Source organism: Macrotis lagotis, chromosome 1 (assembly GCF_037893015.1).
Source record: "Macrotis lagotis isolate mMagLag1 chromosome 1, bilby.v1.9.chrom.fasta, whole genome shotgun sequence".
Lineage (NCBI taxonomy): Eukaryota > Metazoa > Chordata > Mammalia > Peramelemorphia > Peramelidae > Macrotis > Macrotis lagotis.
This window is the reverse complement of record NC_133658.1, coordinates 62,689,144-62,713,546: the sequence shown is the minus strand read 5'-3', so window position 1 is coordinate 62,713,546 and position 24,403 is coordinate 62,689,144. Positions and strand designations below refer to the sequence as shown.

Sequence of the window (24,403 nt, the reverse complement as noted above, 5' to 3'; positions counted from 1 at the left end):
TAGCAGGTCATTTGGACTTTCCAAGTGTAAGTCATGGAGTAAAGAAAAAGACTGGTTTTCTGCTTCAAAGAGTGAATCTTTTTTTGTTCAAGGCAATGGGGTTAAGTGGCTTGTCCAAAGCCACACGGCTAGGTAATTATTATTAAGTGTCTGAGGTCAGATTTGAACCCAAGTATTTCTGACTCCAAGGCCCAGCCACCCCTCAAAGAGTGAATCTTTAGAAGTTCTTGCTTCTCCACTGTCTTATACATGGAGAGCTAGTCTACCATGTCTGTTTCCCTCTTCTCTACCTCACTACCACCCCCACCCTCTGAAAAATTTGAAATGGAGATAGTAGTTTTTCTTGGAGTTAGCAACAACTCAGACAATGAAGAAATTTAAAGAAGAAAGTGCTAAGGGAGCAACGGGGGGAAAAAAGCAATTACATCAGTGTAAATTCACCATTAAGAGATACCAGAACACTAATCAAATAGAATTTTAAATGTTAGGCCTGTACTGTCAGAGTTTTAACACATTTCTCCTCCTTGAAAAAAAAAACAATAAATTTACTGTTGTGGGGAGGTGTTATTTTTTTAGAAGAGTTTGTTGAGAATTGTCTGTCAAAATGCATCAGTCTTTAGTGATACCTCAGCTACTAGCTATGCCTTTATGACTAAATTTTTTTAGCATTCTTATTAATGCTTAATTTTAAAGTTTGGCATAATTTTTATACTTTTTTTTTTTAGGTTTTTGCAGGCAAATGGGGTTAAGTGGCTTGCCCAAGGCCACACAGCTAGATAATTATTATGTGTCTGAGACCGGATTTGAACCCAGGTACTCCTGACTCCAGGGCCAGTGCTTTATCCACTGGGCCACCTAGCCACCCCATTTTTAATACTTTTTTGAATAAATATTTTGATATAATGAAACCAGATAATTATATTTTCAAAAGATAAAATAGATTAAATCCAGATTTACAGATCCTTAGAAGAGTTAGATTCTTAGAAGTCATCTAGACCAGATGAGGGACACTATCAGAGTAAGGAACATATAGAACTGAATAGGCTGTTGGAAAACTTTTTTGAAATATTTATAGTGTCTTATAAATGAAAAATATTAAAGAATATTCCTATTTTCTGGACTTACAGCCAAGATGGCAGAGAGAAGACAGGCCCTGTGCTAAGGTCTTCCGTCATTTATAATATGAAACAAACCTCTTAACAGAAATTCTATTGGAAAAACCCAAAAAAGAGAAGCTAGGAGAACACCTACCTCAAGGTCTGTCTTTGAGGATCCTGGGTGAACCAGGCACAGAGAACCAACAGGGGCAGTCTGAGAGCCAACTGGGGAGCAGAGGCTTTGGCTGTGGATTGATGGTCTAGGGCTTACTGGAGGGTGAGTTCCAGCCTCTAGTACTCCCTACTGGCTGGCCCACTTGGAGTTAATAAACTCAGTGAGTAAAGCCTAGGGATCCCAACACCAAACCTCTGTGAACCAGCACCTCCCCCAACACAAGATCTTAGGAAAACACAGAAAGGGAAGTCCATAGAAAAATTCCTAGAAGGAAAAGACCCTAAATCAAAAAGACCTAGAACAATCTGAGGAGAAAATGATTTGGTCTCCAGAACAGAAAGACTTCCTTGAAGAAATCAGGAAGGAGTTTAAAAATCAATTGGAAAATTTGGGTAAAGAAACCCGAGAGAAGAGTAACACCTTGCAATAAGAAAACAAATCCTTGGAAAATACAATTGAGCAAAAGTAGAAGAAAACATAAACTACCTCATCAGCAAAACATTGACCTTGAGAATAGATTGAGGAGAGATGACCTAAGAATAATTGGTCTTCCTGAAAACATTGAAGAAGAAAAAAAAAAGCCTGAACTTGATATTACAGGATTTAGTGCTGGAAAATTGCCCTGATCTCATGGAACCAGAGGGCAAAATAGTTATTGAAAGAATACATCGATCCCCTTTAGAAAGGCAATCCCAAAATGAAAACACCAAGGAATATTGTGTCCAAATTCTAGAACTATCAGATAAAAGAGAAAATCTTGCAAACAGACAGAAAGAAATGATTTTTTTTATTTCAAAGTTGACTGAGCTCTTTTTTTGACATTTGAAAAGATTTTATTTATTTTGAACTTTACATTTTTTCCCCAATCTTGCTCCCCCCCACACACACACACAGAAGGCAGTCTGTTAGTCTTTACATTGTTTCCATGGTATGCATTGATCCAAGTTGAATGTGATGAGAGAGAAATCATATCCTTGAGGGGAAAAAAAGTATTAAGAGCTAGCAAAATTACATAAGATCATGTTTGGTTTTGTTTTTTTAAATTAAAGGTAATAGTCTTTGGTCTTTGTTCAAACTCCACAATTCTTTCTCTGGATACAGATGGTATTCTCCATTGCAGATAGCCCAAATTGTGCCTGATTGTTGCACTGATGGAATGAGTGAGTCCATTAAGGTTGATCATCACCCCCAAGTTGCTGTTAGGGTGTACACTTCTTCTGGTTGACTGGGAAAAATTTTGTAAAATGAGGGCTTTGGAAGGAATTCTTGCTCTGTCCTCTAGCCCTAGAATGACAAAGTATAAGAAATAGCAAGATTACATAATAAGATAACAGGTTTTTTTTTTTTTTTAATTAAGGGTCTTTGGTCTTTGTTCAAATTCCTCGATTCTTTCTCTGGATAAAGATGCTTATTGTCTATGGCAGATAGCCCAATTGTCCCTGATGAGCAAGTTTGTCAAAGTTGATAGTCACCCTCATGTTGCTGTTAGGGTGTACAGTGTTTCAGAAAGAAACAATTTAGATAACAAGGTGCTACAGTAAGGATTACACAGGACCTGGCTGCATGCATGCATGTGTGTGTGTGTGTGTATTTTTTTTTTTTTGCAAGGCAAATGGGGTTAAGTGGCTTGCCCAAGGCCACACAGCTAGGTAATTACTAAGTGTCTGAGACCGGATTTGAACCCAGGTACTCCTGACTCCAGGGCCGGTACTTTATCCACTGTGCCACGTAGCCGCCCCTGGCTGCATCAATATTAAGGGATTGAAGGGCCTGGAATGCAATATTCTGAAAAGCAAGGGAGCTTGGAATGCAGCCAAGAATTCATTATCTGGCATAACTGAGCCTTCTCTTCAGGGTAAAAGATGGCCATTTAATGAAATAGGAGAGTTCCAACTTTTTCTGATGAAAAGATGAGAGCTTAATAGAAAATTTGGACTTCAAACAGGAGACTCGAGACAAATGAAAAGGTAGAAAAAGAAGCAAAAACTGTTATCCAATAAGATGAAACTGGCTATATCCCTACCTGGGAGAAAGACTAATAACTCTCAATATTTGTAATTCTATTAGAGAGAATATACTTAGCCAGAAATGCTGGACACTAAAGACCTTTCTGTGACTCGGGTAGAATGCCTTAAAAACGACAACTCTTTAAAAGGGGGGGGGGGCAGTAAAGAGATGGGAGGATGGAGGAGACTGAGTGGGGTAAATCTCATTACATTAAGAGGTACAAAGGACCTTTTTTGCACTAGGAGAAAGAAGGGAGGAGGGGAGAACTACCTGAATCTTACTCTCATCAGATTTGGTTTAAATTTAACATACATACACTCAGTTAAGAAATTTATCTTACCTTTCAAATATTAAAAAAGGGAGCAGGGAGGAAAAGGAGGCAAGGGAGGAAAAAAAGAAGGAAGGGAGGAAGAAGGGGCAAAGGGAAAGGGGAAAAAAGGGGAGGGGGGTTGGATATAGGAGACTTGTTTATTCAGAAACAAAATACTGGGCAATATGAGTAAAGGGGAAAAGGGGGGAAATACAAACAGAGGGAATATAACATGGAGGGCAATAAAGAGTAATTATAACTTTGAATGTGAATGAGATGAACTCTCCCTTAAGATGTAAGCAACTAGCAGAATGGATTAAAAACCAGACTCCTACAATAGGCTGATGACAAGAAACTCATTAAAGATAAAAGGTTGGAGTAAAATATATTTTGCTTCAGCTAAAGTGAAAAAAAGCAGAGGTAGCAATCCATAGCTCAGACAAAGCAACTGGAAAAATAGATAGTATTGAAAGAGATAAAGAAGGAAACTATCGTCCAAAAAAGTACCATAGAAGATAAAATAATTTTTTTTAATTTTTTTATTTTTATTAAAGATATTATTTGAGTTTTACAATTTTCCCCCAATCTTACTTCCTCCCCCCACCCCACAATAAAATAATTTCAATACTAAATATTTACACATTCAAAGGTATTGCATCCAAATCTTAGAGAAGTTGAAGGAATTACACATAGACAGCAAAACTCTACTAGTGGGAGACCTCAGCCTCCTGTAGATTTATATAAATCTAACCATAAAATAAACAGTAAAGAAGTTAAGGAGGTAAATAGATTGTTAGGAAACCTAGACGTGATAGACTTAGCAAGGAAACTGAATGGGGATGGAAAGGAATATAGTTTCTTTTCTGTAGTACATGACAATTACACAAAAATTGACCATGTAGTAGGACATAAAAACCTAATAATCAATTGCAGAAAGACAGAAATAATACATATTTCTCAGATCATAATGCAGTAAAAATCGCATGCAATATTGGGCCAGCGACTTATAGACCCAAAACTAATTGACATCTAAATAACCAGGGTGGCTAGAATGAGTGAATCAAACAACAAATTATAGAAGGGATTAATTATTTCATCCTAAATAATGACAATAATGAAACATACCAAAACTTATGGGATACACAAGGTGGCTGTCAGGGTATATATTATATCTTTAAATGCCTACATGAATAAATGATAGAAGGAATCAATGAACTAAATATGCAACTAAAAAATTAGAAAAAGAACAAATTAAAAACCCACATTTAAAAAATCAAATTAGAAATTCTAAAAATTAAAGGAGAAATTGATAAAAATTGAAAGCAAGAAAGCTATTGAACAAATAATAAGTAAAGCCAAGAACTGATTTTATGGAAATAAAAAAAAACAATAAAATTGATAACCTCTGGTCAATTTGATTTTTAAAAAAAGGAAAGAAGGTGGAGCCAAGATGGCAGCATGAAGGCAGGATTTTCCTGAAACTCATTCCCCAAAGACCATCAACCCATAGAAAAACTGAGAGTTTGGGGGAAAGGTGTGTTTCACCAGAACCGGGGGTTTGAAAAACGCCACAGCACAGCCCAGGGATCACCAGGTACAGCTTGAAGAGGTGGTGAGAGAACTCTGCTGCACTAGAGGACAGTAGGGCCAGCCTCAGAACAGCCCTGCAGTGGGAATTGGGGAAGCCAGTCTAGTCTGCAGCCCACAGAGGGTAGAGGGATATTGCAGAGGTGTCTCTGCTCTCCCTGGGTCAGGTCTCAGCTGTTTGCCCAGACTCAGATCAAGGTTGCAGGTTCAGCTTCCATGCTAAGGTAGCTGAGCAGGGGACCCTCCTCACAGCTCCTGGGCAGAGGAGAGTGCCTATGGTCATCTACGTATCAAAGCACAGGCAAGAGACCTTAAGACCTTGAAGTAAAGGTCCCAGTGGGGTGTCCCCAAAAACCACCCAAAGCCTTGGAAGTGCAGTAAATTAGTCTTAGGCTGAAAAGTGAGCAAAGAAGAGAAAAAGAAGAATCTGACTATAGAAAATTACTTTTGATCCCATGGAAGATTCAGAAGACGACAAACTCGAAGCTTCTGTATCCAAAACCTCTTAAGAGAAATAGAAAGTGGACTCAGGCTATTGATAAGCTCAAAAAAGACTTTGAAAAGCAATTAAGGGAGGTAGAGGAGAAAGGAGAGCAATGCAGATAAATCATAAAAATCAAATCAGTTTGGGGAAAGAAATACAAAAAAATAAACTGAAGAAAATAATACGTTAAAAATCAGTTTAGGCCAAATGGAAAAAAGCAAAACAAAAGGCAAGTGAGGAGAAGAATGCCTAAAAAGCAGATTTGGCCAGTTGGAAAAGGAGATAAAAAAGCTCTTTGAAGAAAATTAATTCCTTCAAATACATCATGGAACTAAAGGAAGCTGATGACTTTGTGAGAAATCAGGAAGAAATAAAACTTCTCAAAAAGCCAAAAATTAGAAGAAAATGTGAAATATCTCATTGGGAAAAAAAACGACCTCGAAAACATCCAGAAGAAATAATTTTAAAATTATTGGGCTACCTGAAAGTCATTACCAGGGAAAGAGCCTGGGCTTCATTTTTCAAGAAATAATACAGCAAACTTGCCCTAATATCTGAAAAACAGAGCAAAATAGAAATTGAGGGAATACACCAGATACCTCCTGAAAGAGACCCCCCCCCCCCCCAAGAAAACTTCCTGGAATATTATAGCCAAATTCTAAAACTCCCAAGTCAAAGAAAAAATACTAAAAGCTGCTAGAAACAAAGAATTCATCTACCGTAATAATATAAAATAAAATTTAAAAATAATTAGAAAAAAAGAAAAAACCTAATTGCTAGTATCATAAAGAAAAAGGTGAATTCACCACCAATGAGGAAGAAATTAAAGTTATAATTTAGAATTATTTTGCCCAACTCTATGCCAATAAATTTGATAATCTAAGTGAAATGGATGAATATTTGCAAAAATATAGGTTGCCCGGGTTAAATGAAAAAGATTCCACAAGCCCTTTTTTTTAAAGGTTTTTTGCAAGGCAATGGGGTTAAGTGACTTGCCCAAGGCCACACAGCTAGGTTATTATGAAGTGTCTGAGACCAGATTTGAATTTAGACTCCTGGGTCACCTAGCCACCCCAAACAAGCCATTTTAGAACTCCCTAAGAAAAAGTCTCCAGGGCCAGATAGATTCACAAATGAATTATGTCAAACATTTAAGGAACAGCTGGTTCCAATTCTATATAAACTATTTGGAAAAAGAAGTGAAGATGAAATGACACCAATATGGTGCTGATAACCTAAACCAGGAGGAATTAAAACAGAAAGAATATTATAGACCTATCTCCCTGGTGAATATAGATACAAAAATCACTAGGATAATACATTATGACCAAGTAGGATTTATCCCAGGAATGCAGGGAAAATGTTATCAATAAGAAACCTATCAAAAAACTCATATGATTGTATAAATAGCTGAAAAAAGCTTTAGACAAAATACAGCACCCATTCCTCTTAAAAACACTAGAGAGTAGGGCGGCTAGGTGGTGAAGTGGATAGAGCACTGGTCTTGGAGTCAGGAGTACCTGGGTTCAAATCCGACCTCAGACAATAATTACCTAGCTGTGTGGCCTTGGGCAAGCCATTTAACCCCATTGCCTTGAAAAAAAATCTAAAAAAAAACCACTAGAGAGCGTAGGAATAAATGGAATGTTTCTTAGAATATAAGTAGAATCTATCTGAAACCATCAGCAAGTATCATATGCATTGGGGCTAGGCTAGACACATTCCCAATAAGATTAGGGGTGAAACAAGGGCGCCCATTAATCACCACTACTATTCAATATTGTATTAGAAATGTTAGCCTCAGCAATAAGCGAAGAAAAAGAAATCGAAGGAATTAGAATTGGGAAGGATGAGACAAAACTCACTCTTTGTAGATGAGATGATGGTATACCTAGAGAATCCAAAAAAAGATCATCTAAAAAATTACTAGGAAATAATTAACAACTTTAGCAAGGTCGCAGGATATAAAATATGCCCTCATAAATCCTCAGCATTTATATTTATGACTAGCAAGTCTACCTACCAAGGTAGACTCAGAAACTTAATGAAAATGAAAACAATTACAAAACACTTCTCACACAAATGAAATCAGATTTAAATAACTGGGCAAATATCAATTGTTTATGGATAGATCGAGCTAATATAATAAAAATGACAATTCTGCCAAAACTAAACTACTTGTGTAGCACCCTACCAATCAAAATTCCAAAAATTTATGAATTAGAAAAAAACTGTTAGTAAATTCATGTGGAAAAATAAAAAGTCCAGAATTTCCAGGGATTTAATGAAAGAAAGTGCAGAAGAAAGTGGCTTAGCCCTACCAGATCTAAAATTGTTATTAAAGCATCAGTTATCAAGACTGTCTGGTGTTGACTAAGAAATAAACTGGTGGACCAGTGTAGGTGTAAAAGCAGGAAATGATTATAATAATCTGCTGTTTGATAAACCCAGAGTCCAGCTATTGGGACAAAAACTGATAAAAACTGGAAAATTGGAAGTTAATTGGCAGAAGTTAATATGGTAGAAACTTGGATTAGACAACACATCACACCCTATACCAAAATGGATACAAGATTTAGGCATAAAAATCAATATTATAAGCAAACTAGAAGATCAAGGAATAGTTTACCTGTCAGATCTATGAAAGGGAAGCAGTTTTTATGACCAAAGAAGAGATGGGAAATATCATTAAAAATAAACTAGACAGTTTTGATTACACTAAATTAAAAAGCTTTTGCACAGACAAAACCACTGTAACCAAGATCAAAAGAAATGTAAATTGGGAAACAATTTTTGCAACTAATATTTCTGACAAAGGACTCATTTCTAAAATATACAGAGAACTGAGTCATTAATGATCAAAGGATATGCAAAGACAATTTACAAAGGAGGAAATCAAAGCAATCCATAGAAAAATTACTCTAAATCACTACTTATCAGAGAAATGTAAATAAATTAAAGCATCTCTAAGGTAACACCTCACACCTCTCAGACTTGGCCAATATGATCAGAAAGGACAATGATTAATGGTGGAAGGGATATGGGAAATCTGGGACACTATTACATTGTTGGTGGAGCTGTGAACTCATCCAGCCTTTCTGGAGAGCAATTTGGAATTACACCCAAAGGGCAACAAAAATGTGCATACCCTTTGATCCAGCAGTACCACTACTGGGTCTATACCCTGAAGAGATGATGAAAAAAGGGTAAAAACATCACTTAGTTTTTTTTGGGGGGGGGTTGGTTTTTTGGGATTTTTTTGGCAAGGCAAATGGGGTTAAATGGCTTGCCCAAGGCCACACAGCTAGGTCATTATTAAGTGTCTGAGACCAGGGCCGGTGCTTTATCCACTGCGCCACCTAGCTACCCCAAAACATCGCTTTTACAAAAATATTCATAGCAGCCCTGTTTGTGGTGGCAAAGATTTGGAAATTAAGTGAATGTCCTTCAGTTTAGGAATGGCTTAACAAACTATAGCATGTGTGTGTCATGGAACACTATTGTTCTATTAGAAACCAGGTGGGATGACAATTCAGGGAAGCCTGGAAGAATTTGCATGAACTGATGCTGAGCAAGATGAGCAGAACCAGGAAAACATTGTATACCCTAACAGTAACATGGGGGTGATGCTCAACCTTGATGGACTTACTCATGCCAATAGGGCAGTAATCAGGGACAATTTGGGGCTATCTGCAATGGAGAATACCATCTGTATCCAGAAAAGGAATTTTGGAGTTTGAACAAAGACCAAAGACTATTACCTTCAAATTAGGGGGAAAACCCTATTTTATTATGTAATTTTGCTATCTCTTCTTCCTTAAGGATATGATTTCTCATCACATTCAACTGAGATTAAGGCATACCATGGAAACAATTTAAAGACCAACAATAATGCCTTCTGGCGGGGGGAACGGAAGCAAGATTGGGGGGATATTCTAAAATTCAAAATAAATAAAATCTTTCTGAAACTAAAAGAATATTCATATTTCTGAACATTACATGGTGTCTTCCCCCCATAATGTAATGCAGCATGTTTATTGGACATTTAAAAAGCACTTTTTTAGGAAGACATTCTACTTGACTAATGAGGTGATCAGAATTGGAGAGCTAAGTACAGTAAAGTATACACTTGTCTCTTTGCTTCAGTCACCAGACTCTGGTTTTCTATCCAGTGTCCAGAAGTTTGATAAAGTCAACAAATACTATTATATCTGTGACAACACTGTGCTGAGGGCTGGGAGGTCCACACAGTCTAACTGGGAAACAGTATGCAGACAACAGGACAGTCAAGATACCTGTTAGCATAAATTGGCAGTAATCTCAGAGAGGAAAGCCCTGACATTAAGGAGGAATGGCAAAATCTTTCAAAAGGCAGGATTTTAGTTAAGACTTGAAGAAAACTAGAAAAGCCAAGAGATGGAAGGGAGGAGAGACATTTAAGGCTTGGGAAGAGATAGACAGTGAATGACAGGGTCAGAAAATGGAGTGTGGCCAATGTTACTAGGCCACTAAGATAAAGAAGATTTTGAAGATCTTTAAAAGCCAAATAAAAGTTACAGGAATTTGTCACTCAGGCACCCTCTGGGAGAGGGGCAGGCGGAAGTTGTAGGAAACAAAGGGAAAAGAGGCCCTCCTGAGGGGTATGGGGCAGAAGTTAGAATAGAAAGCCAGCTTCCTGTGTCAACCATAGTTTTGTAGAAAATTAATCTTTTAATTTCTGTATTCTCTTCGGATATGGTTTAAAACTTAGTTGAGACCATCATATATTAGTTGTCATGAGGTTTTTTTTTTTTTTTTTGAGAGTGCATTAGTATAAAATAACATTCACGTATTCAAGATTTCAAACTCCTGAGTTGGCAGGGCAAGAGCTTCCTGCTTGCTTTTTGAAGTCAGTGGTGTAGTGGAAAGGATGCCAGATTTGGTGATCAGAATGTCTAAATTTGTGTTCCATCCCTTTTACCACTCATCATGGGCAAGTTGAACAACCTGTCAGTACCTTGATATCATCTATAAATCCAAATGTCTGTTCCAGTTTATCCTATGGAATCCCATTCCGTAGCATCTTCATATTATTGAACTATGGTTTCCTTTGGTTTCCTCTGCTACTTCCATAATTGAATCTAATGGTGTCTGCTAAACCCTGGTCTGGGGTCTCCTAACCTAGGAAGGGAGTTTTCTGGTGTTTGGTACTCCTGAGGCAAGGAGATAACAAGTGTCCCCTCAGCAAGCATATAGATCATTACCTGGTTATCATACAAAAGATCAGGTGCGCAGTGGATAGAGCACTGGCCTTGGAGTCAGGAGTACCTGGGTTTAAATCTGACCTCAGACATTTAATAATTACCTAGCCGTGTGGCCTTGGGCAAGCCACTTAACCCCATTGCCTTGAAAAATCTTAAAAAGAAAAAAAAGATCAGGTGAAGGGTCAGAAAAGAAAAATCTGAGTTGGGTTCAGTAGAAAGATATTGTGAGAAAAGAGGCAAAAGGCATATGAATGATCTCGTGCTATATTACCAATTCACTAGAAAATTAAGGCTGCTACTTAAAGCCACTAGACCCAGATCATCCCTGCTGAGTTTCTGTGGTGAAAGAATTGATCTGAAATTTGATTTGGTGCTGATTTTAGATCATTATTTATGCCAAATATTTTCCTCAGTGAAAGAGTGCTATGTTTTGGCCAGATAATCCTGTTCTCATTTGTGCTTTGCTCTGATTCTTTTTCCAGTGTAGATTTGGAGTCTGAATACTTTGGGATTGAATGTGGTGGATAAATACTTTTATCAGGTAGCCTATTAATCACAACTCTTTTTTTTTCTCTTTTTTTTTTTAGATTTTTCAAGACAATTGGGGTTAAGTGGCTTGCCCAAGGCCACACGGCTAGGTAATTATTAAATGTCTGATGTGGTATTTGAACCCAGGTACTCCTGACTCCAAGCCCGTTGTTCTATTCACTGCGCCACCTAGCTGCCCTCTAATCACATTTGTTTTTCTATTTTGTCAGTGGCTAAAGACAAAATTTTTGGTTTTCTTCAACATTTTGTTTTCTCTAAAATTTATGAGTTTTAGTGTTTTCATCTCCCCTTGTTTTAACTGTAATATTTGTTATTCAAGATCCTGTAGAAGATTTAGCAAGAGGAGTTGAGTTAGAATTTTTATAACACCTGAATCTGGTTTTATGTAGAGAGATCAGCTTGAGATCAGCTCCATACTTTATTCTCCTTACTGTCTCATACACTATATTGAAAATGGGCATTTATTTATAGAATGTTGAATTCCCCCTCATCCCTAAAGCATGTCTGTTTTCTCCAAGGAAGCAGACCTTTCCACCTTATTCTGTAACAGGATTGTTGATAAGCCATCATCTTTCTATTAGAACTAGCTTTGGGGGATTGAAATGAAGTGTTTTTCTTTAGGTGGCACCATCAGATGGTCCCACATCCACTTATATATGCAGCTGCTAATAATTGAATGGAAACATGGTAAAGGACTTTGTTTAATTTAGATTTGTGCCATTCCTCTTCAGATGTTATTTGGTAGCTGTCCCTCAGGCACAAGACAGTGAGAGGTTCTTTCAGTGAAGGCTAAAGTATCACCCTAGGATTTAGCTGTTGGTTCTCTGTTACTAACCTTGAAGTATCTCCATTAGTTGTATCTGTCTGTCAGTGACATTGCTGGCTGTGAGTGTTTCCAGGCAGAAGGTTAATGTTGCTGCTTTTATCAAAGGAGTCTCTGTGCCTTCTTGGTTTGAAATTTGAGTCAAAGAATGTTAAAGCTAGAGAGGACAGTTAGTCACTGGATCCTCAGAGGGAGGGCCAAGCCTCTTCTTATAGAGAAGAGCAGCTGAACCCCAGAAAGGCCAAGGGCCTTGTTAGTAAAGAGCAGGGCCTGGATTTGAACCCAGGTCTTAGAACTAGAGACGTTTCATTCTACCTTAGGCTCTTGCCTTCTGTCACAAGACAGCAACATAGAAAGAAGATGGGCTCTCAGGTCATAAAACCTGAGTTCAAATCCTACTTTAGCTGCTTACTATCGAGCTGGCAAAGGAACTCAGCCCCACTAGTCTTCAATTTCTTCCTCTGTAAAAGGAAGTGTTTGGACTAGATAATCTGAGGGACTTTCTAGCTCTGGTTCTATGTCTTGGAATTTTACAGATCAGGTAACCAAGTACCAGGGATTCCTCTAGGTTTGAAATTGTATTTATTTGAGGCATTTTTCTTTTCTTTTTAAAAAAAATTTATGAATTTAATTATAAAAATTCAAACATTCCAATATACAAAGAGCAAAAAAGCTTGTTTTTGAAACTAAACTTCTGTTATGCACATCTTGTTTTTAAATTTTTAAATTACCTTTATCTTCTGGACTTGTTTTCTTCTGGTTTGGCAGCATCTCTGTCACTTCCTTTTTTTTTTTAGAAAGATTTTAATTTTCAAAATTTTTCCCACAGAAGGCATCCTGTTAGTCTTTACATTGTTTCCATGGTATATATTAATCTCAGTTGAATGTGACTTGAGAGAAATTATATCCTTAAGGAAGAAACATAAAGTATAAGAGATAGCAAAATTACATAATAAAATACAGGTTTTTTTTCCCTGAATTTTTTTTAAGGTTTTTGCAAGGCAAACAGGGTTAAGTGGCTTGCCCAAGGCCACACAGCTAGGTAATTATCAAGTGTCTGAGATCAGATTTGAACCCAGGTACTCCTGACTCCAGGGCCGGTGCTTTAGCCACTGCGCCACCTAGCCGCCCCTTTTTTTCCCCCTAAATTGAAGGTAATAGTCTTTGGTCTTTGTTCAAACTCCACAATTCCTTCTCTGGATACAGTTGGTATTCTCCATTGCAGGTAGACCCAAATTGTCCCTGATTGTTGCCCTATTAGTATGAGCAAGTCCATCAAGGTTGATCATCGCCCCCATGTTGCTGTTAGGGTGTACAGTGTTTTCCTGGTTCTGCTCATCTAGCTCAGCATCAGTTCATGCAAATTCTTCCAGGCCTCCCTGAATTGTCATCCCACCTGGTTTCTAATAGAACAATAGTGTTCCATGATATACATGTACCATAGTTTGTTAAACCATTCCCCAATTGAAGGACATTCACTTAATTTCCAAATCTTTGCCACCACAAACAGGGCTGCTATGAATATTTTTGTACAAGTAATATTTTTACCCTTTTTTATAATCTCTTTATGGTAGTGGTATTGCTGGATCAAAGGTTATGCACATTTTTGTTGCCCTTTGGGCATAATTCCATATTGCACTCCAGAAAGGTTGGATGAGTTCACAGCTCCACCAACAATGTAATAGTGTCCCAGATTTCCCAAATCCCTTCCAACATTGATCATTGTCCTTTCTGGCTCTATCACTTCTTACTAATTTATCATCCCTTTAAGTAATTTTTGTGTTATTGGATATATATAACACATCAAATTGAAGAGCTAGCAATACATTAAAGGTTTATAGAGTCCTTTGCATGTGTTATCTCAGAACTGTCCAAAATGCAACCCCATGGGACCCGTAGGGCAATTTTATGTGGCCAGCCTGTGGGTTTAGTAAATGAAGCCAAGCTACCCCAAGCTCTCACTAAAATGTTAAATCAAAATATATTGTCTTGCTTCAATAAAAACTTTTAAAAAGTAAGGTTGTCTGACAGCCCTGTCTTCTTTTATTTTTACAACAACCCTGTCAAGTGGATGCTATTCCCACTTTATATCTGATGAAATAGCCTAAGAGTAGTTTCAGGGATTCAGGTCTACCTGACTTTAAGTTCATTTAGATGCATCATGAAATACTGATAAATAAAGTGATTTCAGCCTATGTGAGTTCTTATATAAATCTCATTCTTTTTTTTATTTAAAGATTCTATTTATTTTGAGTTTTACAATTTTTCCCCATCTTACTTCCCTCCCCCCACTCCCATAGAAAGCAATTTGTCAGTCTTTGTTTCCATGTTGTCCATTGATCTAAATTGAATGTGATGATGAGTATGATGAGAGAGAAATCATATCCTTAAGGGAGAAACTTAAAGTATAAGAGATAAGATATCAGTTTTTTCTAAATTAAAGAGATTAGTCCTTGAACTTTGTTCAGACTCCCTGGTTCTTTGTCTGGATACAGATGGTATTCTCTATTGCAGACAGCCCCAAATTGTCCCTGATTGTTGCACTGATGGAATGAGCAAGTCCATCAAGGTTGATCCTGGCCCCCATGTTGCTGTTAGGTTATACAGTATTCTTCTTGTTCTACTCATCTCACTCAACATCAGTTCATGCAAATCCCTTCAGGTTTCCCTGAATTCCTGTCCCTCCTGGTTTCTAATAGAACAATAGTTGTAAACCTCATTTTTTTTTGTTTAGGTTTTTTTGCCAGGCAAATGGGGTTAAGTGGCTTGCCCAAGGCCACACAGCTAAGTAATTAATAAGTGTCTGAGGCTCTATTTGAACTCAGGTACTCCTGACTCCAGGGCCAGTATTCTATCCACTTCGCCATCTAGCAGGCCCCGTAAACCTCATTCTTAAGGAGAAGGAGGTCTAACTTGTATTCTTCACCTTCCTGTAGATTCATAGCATGCTTTGGGAGCTCTGCTTCTGGAATCAGGATGATTTGGGTTTACCTTCTCTGACTCTTTCCCTTTAGGACTTTGAACAAGATGCTTCACTTTGTCCTCCATTTTCTTATCTGGAAATTAAAGGACTTGGATTGGATAACTTCTGAGACCCCCTACCAGCTCTAGATTTATGCCATCTGTGTCTCCACAATATTGTTCAGTTGCAGTTTTAAAACTAAGCATTCTTCTGATGGAGTGGCTAGTTGCCCGAGTCTTAACAACCATACAAACATTTAACTCTTGGCTATTTTTCTGTCATTCTTGATAGATAGAATAAGAAGGAATGGGTAAAATTGCAGTCTCAAAATACTTTTGAAGAATTTCCTAACAGTGAGTTAAATGTTGGAACTGGTTGCTAAGGAAGGTTTGTAAAACCCTTTTCCTTAGGTCTTAGAAAATGGGATTGTTTTTTCTCTTGGTTAGTTTTAGGTATCTGTCAGTTTCTGCCAAAAGGCGGGGGGGGGGGGGGGGGGGGGGGGGGGGGGGGGCATGGGGGCGGGGAATAAGGACAGGTTACTTCATCGGTGGTGTTTGGTAGCTTCTGACTAGTGACCAAAGGAAACAGAAAGGGTGGGAGGGCAGGTGCCAGACATGCCAAATTAGAAAGGACAAATTAAAAGGGAGTTGGGGGTGGGGAATAGAGTGCCAAATGGAAGCTTTAATTGGGAAAAAGAAGCTTCTTAAAAAAATAATAAAAGTGTAAAAGTAATCAGCCTGTATATAATATGTAGGAGAACATAGGGGATACAAAAGAGGTTACATGGACCCTGCAATTTAGCTGAGAGGATAACATGGGACAATTAGAAAATAATTACATATTAAATCAAGTGGTTTAGAAGATGAATGCAATAGGAATTTGCAAAGAAGAGATGAAAAGGGATCAAAAGCTTCCTGTAAGATAATGGACTTGAGATAGATGGTGAAGGCCAAGAGACATGAGGAAAAATGACAGCATCAGTAAAACATGATTACAGAAGATGAGAAAACCCAGGTGGACTGGATGGGAAAGGTATATTGGGGAAAACAGTAGAAAATACAATAGAAGAAATAGTGTGGAGTTAGATTAGATGAGAGGACTCAAAATGCTCAGTGTAAGAGATCGTATTCACTGCCTGAAGCAAGCATCAATTTTTCATTATTGGAATAGTTTTTTTAGCATAAGTATACCCAACCACTAATTTTGGGGAATTACAATTTTTTTTTTTTTTGTAGTTATCTATTTAGGACAATTTTCACGGATCATTTTTAAATCAGACTTAAGTGTTATTATGGGTGTAAGGAGCTCCTGATAAGGAATAGATTGGTACTTGCTCTACAACTTGTGGACCTGGAGAGTTGCTTGGGGTACACCCAGTCTGTATCAGAAGCAGATTTTGAACAAGGATCTTTACCATTTGAGACTCACTATGTATCTAGAGCGCACCCCAGTTTCTGTGTTCTTGTTAAAATAAATTATGGAAATACATTGCTGCAACTGAAATTATATTTGAAATATGATTTTCCTCTAAGGAAAGTTTTTAAGAAATACCCCGGGGCGGGGTTACCTAGGTGGCACAGATGATAAGAGTACTGGCCCCTGGAGTTAGGAGGACCTGAGTTCAAATGTGGCCTCAAGACACTTAATGATTACCCAGCTGTGTGACCTTGGGCAAGTCACTTAGTTCCATTGCCTTAAATTAAAAAAAATACCTGTTTGGGTGAAGGGATATCACCTTATTTGACTGAATAAGGAGAGAAGAGTTTAAAAAGATGCCTGAAGAAGGAAAGGGAAGACCTGGTATTGAAGTACATGACTACAGATTCAGATCTATTTCCTCATCTGCAAAATCAAAAAGTTAGGGTTGATCCAATTCCTAGGGTCCCTTCCAGCTCAAATTCTGTGATCCTTGTGGACATAGTAGCTAAATAGTTACCTCATTTTTTTCAGCAGATTCACAAATCACAAAATCTTAAAAATTCTTTTATGTATTACATAATGTGTTAGTATACTGACTGGCTGTTTTCTGATTTATTATTATATATGTAGTTATTTTAGTGTTCATTAATTTTAAATCACATTTAGAAAATAAAATATTGTAGAAAGAACAAAATTATAGTTAACAAAGAAATTCTACATATCTTAATTAAAGGTATAAGAATACTTGTATAAATGAACTAAAAATTGATATTCTGTAATAATTCAGGGGCTATAGGATTATTCCAAATATGTTCTAATTTCTACCAGTCTATACCACCTCATCCAATGCAATTTTGCTTTACATTTCTTTTTTTGAGGGTTTTTTCCTTCTCTACTAGAACAGAATGTTATAAACATTGTCATACACATTTCCAACTTGTTTTATTGGTGGTGGTGGTGGTAATTTTTCATTTCCCAAGGTAGAAAGACTGGAATTCTTTTAGGAAATGATTTTTTTTAACTTAAACTTTTTAACTTTTTTTATCACTAACTAAAAAATACTTTCAAAAAATCACCAAAATGCAGTTTTATATAAGTGCTTTTTTTATTAGCGAGGACAAAACACAATTTCTCATTGCTGTAGTTTTCTCATTTATGCTACATTTCTCATTTGTCCTTGAACTGAATGAAAATGATCTTTTCTTTTTTTTAATCTTGTAATCTTTTTTTAATAAAGGGCAAGAAAATGGAAGGTGAGGCAGTTGAAGCAATCATGGAAGAGTCTGAAACCTTCATCAAAGGAAAAGAGAGAAAAACATATCAGAGACGTCGGGAAGGGGGCCAGGATGAGGATGCCTGCCATATATCACAAACCCAGGCGGATGGGAGTGAGGTGGTTCAGGAGGTGAACAGCAGTGTCCAGATGGTTATGATGGAGCAGCTAGACCCCACCCTGCTTCAGATGAAGACTGAAGTCATGGAGGGTACAGTACCTCAGGAAGCTGATGCCACTGTGGATGATACACAGATAATAACACTTCAGGTTGTTAATATGGAAGAACAACCTATAAACCTTGGGGAACTCCAGCTTGTTCAGGTGCCTGTACCAGTAACGGTGCCAGTGGCCACCACTTCTGTAGAAGAACTGCAGGGGGCTTATGAAAATGAGGTCTCTAAAGAAGGCCTACCTGAAGGCGAACCCATGATCTGTCACACGTTACCTTTGCCTGAAGGTTTCCAGGTGGTTAAAGTAGGTGCCAATGGTGAGGTTGAGACATTAGAGCAAGGGGAGCTGCAACCCCAAGAAGATCCTAATTGGCAGAAAGACCCAGACTATCAACCACCTGCCAAAAAGACAAAAAAAACCAAAAAGAGCAAACTTCGTTACACAGAGGAGGGCAAAGATGTGGATGTTTCTGTGTATGACTTTGAAGAAGAGCAACAAGAGGGTTTGTTATCAGAAGTCAATGCAGAGAAGGTTGTTGGTAACATGAAGCCTCCAAAGCCAACAAAAATAAAAAAGAAAGGTAAAATGAATTTTTCCCACTGTTCCTTCAGAGCTTTTTATTTGAGGTGAAATAAAGGGTAAACAACATTGTGTACACTTTAGTTTGATTTGTTGTAGGATAGATCTTAACCAGTCTGAAAATAGGTTCTGTGTTTCTTCCCCCTCAACACATTAAATATTTTGGGTTTTAATGTGTGGCTATAACACACTGAGCTTGAAGTATGATTGTAGAAATTCAGTTAAGTTTTACTCAAAAGGGTCAATGAAATTTAGAAGTCCAGAGGCAAGCTAATCTAGAAATCCCTGGGCCTATCAGGAACAGTTGAGCTTTTACTAAAATCCTTTCTTTGTGTACAGGTGTAAAAAAGACATTCCAGTGTGAGCTGTGCAGTTATACATGTCCACGACGTTCAAATTTGGATCGACACATGAAAAGTCATACTGACGAAAGACCACATAAGTGCCATCTCTGTGGCAGAGCTTTCCGCACAGTCACCTTGCTGAGGAATCACCTAAATACTCACACAGGTGCTTTAGGGGAATGTAAGGGGTGGGGGCTCCAAGAAAGTGTTGGGTGTTGGTTGTGCAGGGCAGGCCTTGCTTTAGAAGGACATTGTCATGGATAGTGTTTGGCCAGTCTTTCTGGTGAATGGAGACCAAGCAGATTAATGAAAAACTAGAACTTGGGTCCAGGAGAAACACAGTGCTCAGATGAAGAACCAGGAAAGGGTTCTTGTAGTTAATGTGTGCTGTGTGTTCCTTCCGGAGTCTTGGAGCTTCAACTTCATCATGCTTTTACAAATCAGGAAAAACACTGAATACTGTAGATTTACATTGTCATAGATCTCTTAAAGTTTGTCAAGTAAACATCTTCTAAGATGTCAGTAAGACACTAAGTTAGAGACACTGGTCCTGATCTCTCAGAACTTGTATACAAATCCTTCTCCTTGACACTCCCTAATTAGACTGGGCAACTCGATCCTGAGGGTGTTTCAAATTCTGATCCTGTGAAAGGTGGACCATGGAATAAATAAGGACTACCAGAGCTTGCCAGTAAAGGCCATCCCATTGGTGCTATCCAGATGAGAAAGGCTTAGGCATGCATGCCCAGGTACCCACAGCTAGGGATTGTCTGAGGCCAGATCCTGATTGCAGACCTGACTGTCTACCAAGCCACCTAGTTGCCACTGGCTGCAAATCTGGCAGATTTAAAATTGGTATTGTTGAATCTGGAAGAAATGAGCTATAGAGCCCATAAGTCTATAGAGCCATCCAGGATCCTCAGGAAGGTATGAAAGTGTTGGCTAGATCTTAAAGAGTTCCCTCGCCCTGTTGGCCATTTTCCATAATCCCATTAGCCCAGGGAAAGTGTACTGCATTACAAATGTAGAGAATCCTTTTGAATAGGACAAGAAACCTGCCAAATTTTGGTTTTGTGGTAGAAGAAAGATACAGATTACCAGAAAACCAAGCAGCTTTTGAAAAATTCTAAACTTGGAGCCATCTTCAGCCATGGGCGGGGACATTCCTCAGATTTTCAGCAAAGCCTCTGGCTCCTAAGTTGTGCATGGTTTGTGAGGAATGATCCTGCTCTCTCCAGGGACAGACCCTGAGATTGTTTGATAACCAAGATTAAAACCAATTAGTGAGCCAGGAAATGAAATTTTAAAATCTAAGCACTCTCATTGAGGTTCTTATTATAGATACATTCTCTATGGTGACACCCGTCCAGAATTACCCAGTACTTACAGTTTACAAAGCACTTCACAAAAGCTTTGATCTGGTAGTGATGACAACAGTCTTCTCTGGTCTGTTAAAGAGTTCTCAACTTTTAAAGTTGAAGGGAATCGGTGTGATACCAGGGCAGGAGCACAGTTCTCCATGACTTCTATGACCTTGAACAAGTCCTTTCCCTTCCCTGGGCCACAGTTTCCCCTTCTTTGGAATGAAGGGGTCTGACTCAAGGCATGAGGGCCCTTTCCAGCTCTAGTTTGATGATATTAGCTACCTCCTTTGAAAGCCCAGCTCATATCATCTCCATGATTCCCCAACCCCAGTCATGAATGATCTCAGACCTCACGATGTACCCTTCATGTATTGTATATCATGGCACTTTTATTGTCATTAGACTGAAAATTCCTTAAGGACAAAGGATGTATCTCATCTAATAGATCTCCCCCAGGGCCTAGCACAGGGTTCTAACAATTGTAAGTTCTTAATAAATGATGGTACCTCCTATTAACAGCAACATTGTGTGGTGATCAGCTATGAAAGACTTAGCTCCTTTCAGCAACACAGTGTTCAAAGACAATTTTAATAAACATGATGGGAAAATGGCCATCCACAGCCAGAGAGAGCTATGGAGCCTGAATGCAGATCAAAGCATGCTGTCTTCACTTTTTATAATTTCATTTATGTTTTTTCTTTTTTCAGTTCTTCACAACATGACTAATTTGGAAATGTGTCTAACATAGTTATACATGTATGATCTGTATCAGATTATTAAGTGTCAAGGGAGGAGGAAGGAAAATGTGAAAATCAAAAGTTGTAGGAAAAATGAATATTGAAACTTAGCTTTGCATGTAACTGAAAAACGAAAAAAAAGTAAGTGATGGTACTCTTTGTTTCCTAAGATTTGTTTGTGTTTTTTTCTTTTAGGTACTCGTCCTCATAAGTGCCCAGACTGCGACATGGCCTTTGTAACCAGTGGAGAGTTAGTGCGGCATCGACGCTATAAACACACCCATGAGAAACCCTTCAAGTGTTCTATGTGTGATTATGCTAGTGTTGAGGTAAAGGGGCATTTTTCAGTGATCTCTTTCTTAGAGCAGAGCTCTTCAAAGCTATGTTGAACATGGTTTCTTATATTGAACATTTAATTTAGAATTTGCCAATTACTATTTTGTGATTATATAAAAATACCAAGAGAAATTGCTGGAATCTGGAGGGGGTAGAGTGGAGAGAACTTTAAAATGAATTTTGAATCTCTCCACCAATTGCTTTTGCCACACCATATAATTTAGCTGCGGTAGTGCTGATCCAGTGTTCAGCTGTCATGTGTAAAGTTATATAGCTGGGGGGCCTAAAGGAGTAGATCTCACCCTATTACCTTATGTTGGTCTAATAGTGGATAGGGCAAGTGGACAATTAGTAATGTGAACAAAAATACACACAATTTGAAATGCAGTGAGAGCCAGCACTATGTGTATTGGGTCTAGAGGCCTGAGCTCAGAGCCACAAAACCTGCAGTCAGTTTAACTCTGAGGTCCTGGTGTGATCCTAGAAAGTCATTGAACCTCCATTTCTTCATGTATAAAGTGGGATGCTTATTCAAATGATCGTCTTACAAAGTTGAAAGAAGGAAAGCATGTTGCAAACCTTTATAATTCTAAATAGATAAACCTTGTTACCATTTTGAAATATCTGGATGCCAAGGAGTTGCTGAAGCATTTTTAAAATACTCAAAAGGACTGAGAATATTCAAAGAAGTGGGGTGACTTGACCAAAGAGGGCAGAAGACCTACTTAGGATTTGGTTTTGGGCATGACCACGTTTAATATATTAGAAGAATCACTAAAAGATAAGAGATTGTTAGGACATGGGGAAACAATAGATTGTGGTCAGAAGACCAGCAGTTCTAATCTGAAATTTTGGTCCATGAAGTGATGGTACAAGCATAAGACATAAATAATTAGTATGTGATATGAAAACAAAACAGTCATAACTTTGGAATTTACTTGTTTTTAATGTCCTCAAACCAAGCATTTGTGTTCAAGCATTGTGAAAGTTGCCATTTGAATCTGAGAGGGCTGATAACTTGGTGTTTCTTTGTTGCAGGTCAGCAAGTTGAAACGTCACATTCGCTCTCACACTGGAGAGCGTCCATTCCAGTGTAGTTTGTGCAGCTACGCCAGCAGGGACACATATAAGCTGAAAAGACACATGAGAACCCATTCCGGTATGCTGCAGTTTATGATTATCCTATTTCAGTTGATCATCTTTCTGGGAACACTTGACCCACTTGTTACACGTGATGAGTGCTTGTGCCTGTCTGGTTTCAGTGTTCATAAAATTCAGATCAATCTGTAATCTCATCATGTGGATCACTCATCAGCAACGCAGAACGCCTCCCTAGCCTGTATAATTCTGCTCCAAATCCTCCCCATCAGATAGACACAGCGGGTCACTCAGTACATTTGTGAACTTGTTTCTTTCTGACATTTCTAGGATTCCAGAGGACACATGGTAGACTATCCACCAATTATCCTTCAAGCTTGTCAGGAGTCCAGATCATCTTTTTCACTCATTCCTTTTTTAGATATATCTTCTACTTCAGTTATCCTTTTTAGTTCCTGCTTAAATCTGCTCCTATCCACCACACTTCTGAATGGTATTCAGTTTTACTTTGAAGATGAGCGTTTCATGATTTTTAACCATTCAAGCCACCTGTTAAATATTAATATTCTGGTAATCTTCTGGTCATTAATATCAGACAAATCACCAAACTGGGAGATAACTCTTTCCCCAGAGGTCTCATAGACCAGTCTCATAGAGAAGATCCAATAGATTATCCAAGCTAAAGGAGAGATTCCTTCCAGGGTAAGTTCTTCCAGATGCTCCTTTTAATGGATGACATTGTGCTTATATCAAACTCCAGAACAGACTCCTAGATAAGATCCATCATTATTTGAAAGAATTTTGGCTTAAGCAACCACACAGGAACAGTAATTCCTCAGTAAATCATTGTGATCAACAGCCTTCCAGTATCCTTTCTATAACCTCAATAACTTGTTCAAATAATCATGTATTCTCCATCCTGTCTTAATTCTTCTAGAATTATATTAATCTGACTCTTTGTTTTGATTATTGTACACAGATTGCAGATTCAGGAATGATGCCCCCATTAGTAATGTTGCAATGAGCTGATGGAAGGAGGGGTGATATTCTGTGCTAACCATGTCTGCTGCCTTCCAATTCTTGAAGAAAGTATTATGATATATAGCTGTGAGGCTTCTGTATGATCAATAAGTCTTAGAACTCTTATTTATGCATTTTCCATAATTTATCCACCTTGCACTAAAGTCACTAAATATCAAGTATATGATTTAATTTGGAGAATTTTTAGCAATTCTTTATTTTCCTTTTTTGCAAGTAACTTAAGCACCATAGCAACAGACAACCAAATATCCCATGAAATCATGTTTCTTATTGCCTTGGGCAATAAGATCAAAGATCAAACCGACCTTGGGCAACTCCTTAATTTGTCTCTCCAAGAACTTGAGACATTCTTCCCTTAAGCAGTAACTTCCTATAACTTCTGATTACCTTTAGCAAGAAGACTGAGGTTGATGTGCTTAAGCTCTTTCATACTATATTTTCACTTTGGTCTTTGAACAAAAATCTCACCTTAACCAACAGAGTAGTATTTCTAGGTGGCCTATATATGATTCCTTTATTATCATCATCGTCGTCGTCATCATCATCATCATTATTATTATTATGATTATGATTATTATTATTTGTTTAAGGCAATGGGATTTGAGTGACTTGCCCAAGGTCACATAGCTAGGCACTTAAGTGTCTGAGGCTGAATTTGAACTCAAGTCCTCCTGACTCCAGGGCCAGTGCTCTGTCCACTGAACCAGCTTAGCTGTCCCCCTACATATGATCCCTAACACTCTGATGCCACCTGGAACTGAGAACTGTTTTTGTTTTTGTTTTTGTTTTTTTGATTTATGT

The 24,403-nt window shown here is 38.0% G+C and overlaps 1 protein-coding gene across 3 annotated transcripts in view; it reads left to right on the top strand.

The window, feature by feature from the left end:
- Window positions 1–24,403, top strand: part of CTCF (CCCTC-binding factor) — a 73,294-nt gene that overhangs the window by 31,738 nt on the left and 17,153 nt on the right. For all 3 annotated transcript variants that reach the window (XM_074202393.1, XM_074202378.1, XM_074202386.1), the window contains 4 exons: window positions 17,894–18,683; window positions 19,022–19,192; window positions 21,323–21,456; window positions 22,502–22,622. In XM_074202393.1, coding sequence (XP_074058494.1) covers window positions 17,903–18,683; window positions 19,022–19,192; window positions 21,323–21,456; window positions 22,502–22,622 — 1,207 coding nt within the window. In that variant the 5' untranslated portion in view covers window positions 17,894–17,902. The remainder of the gene's footprint in view (window positions 1–17,893; window positions 18,684–19,021; window positions 19,193–21,322; window positions 21,457–22,501; window positions 22,623–24,403) is intronic.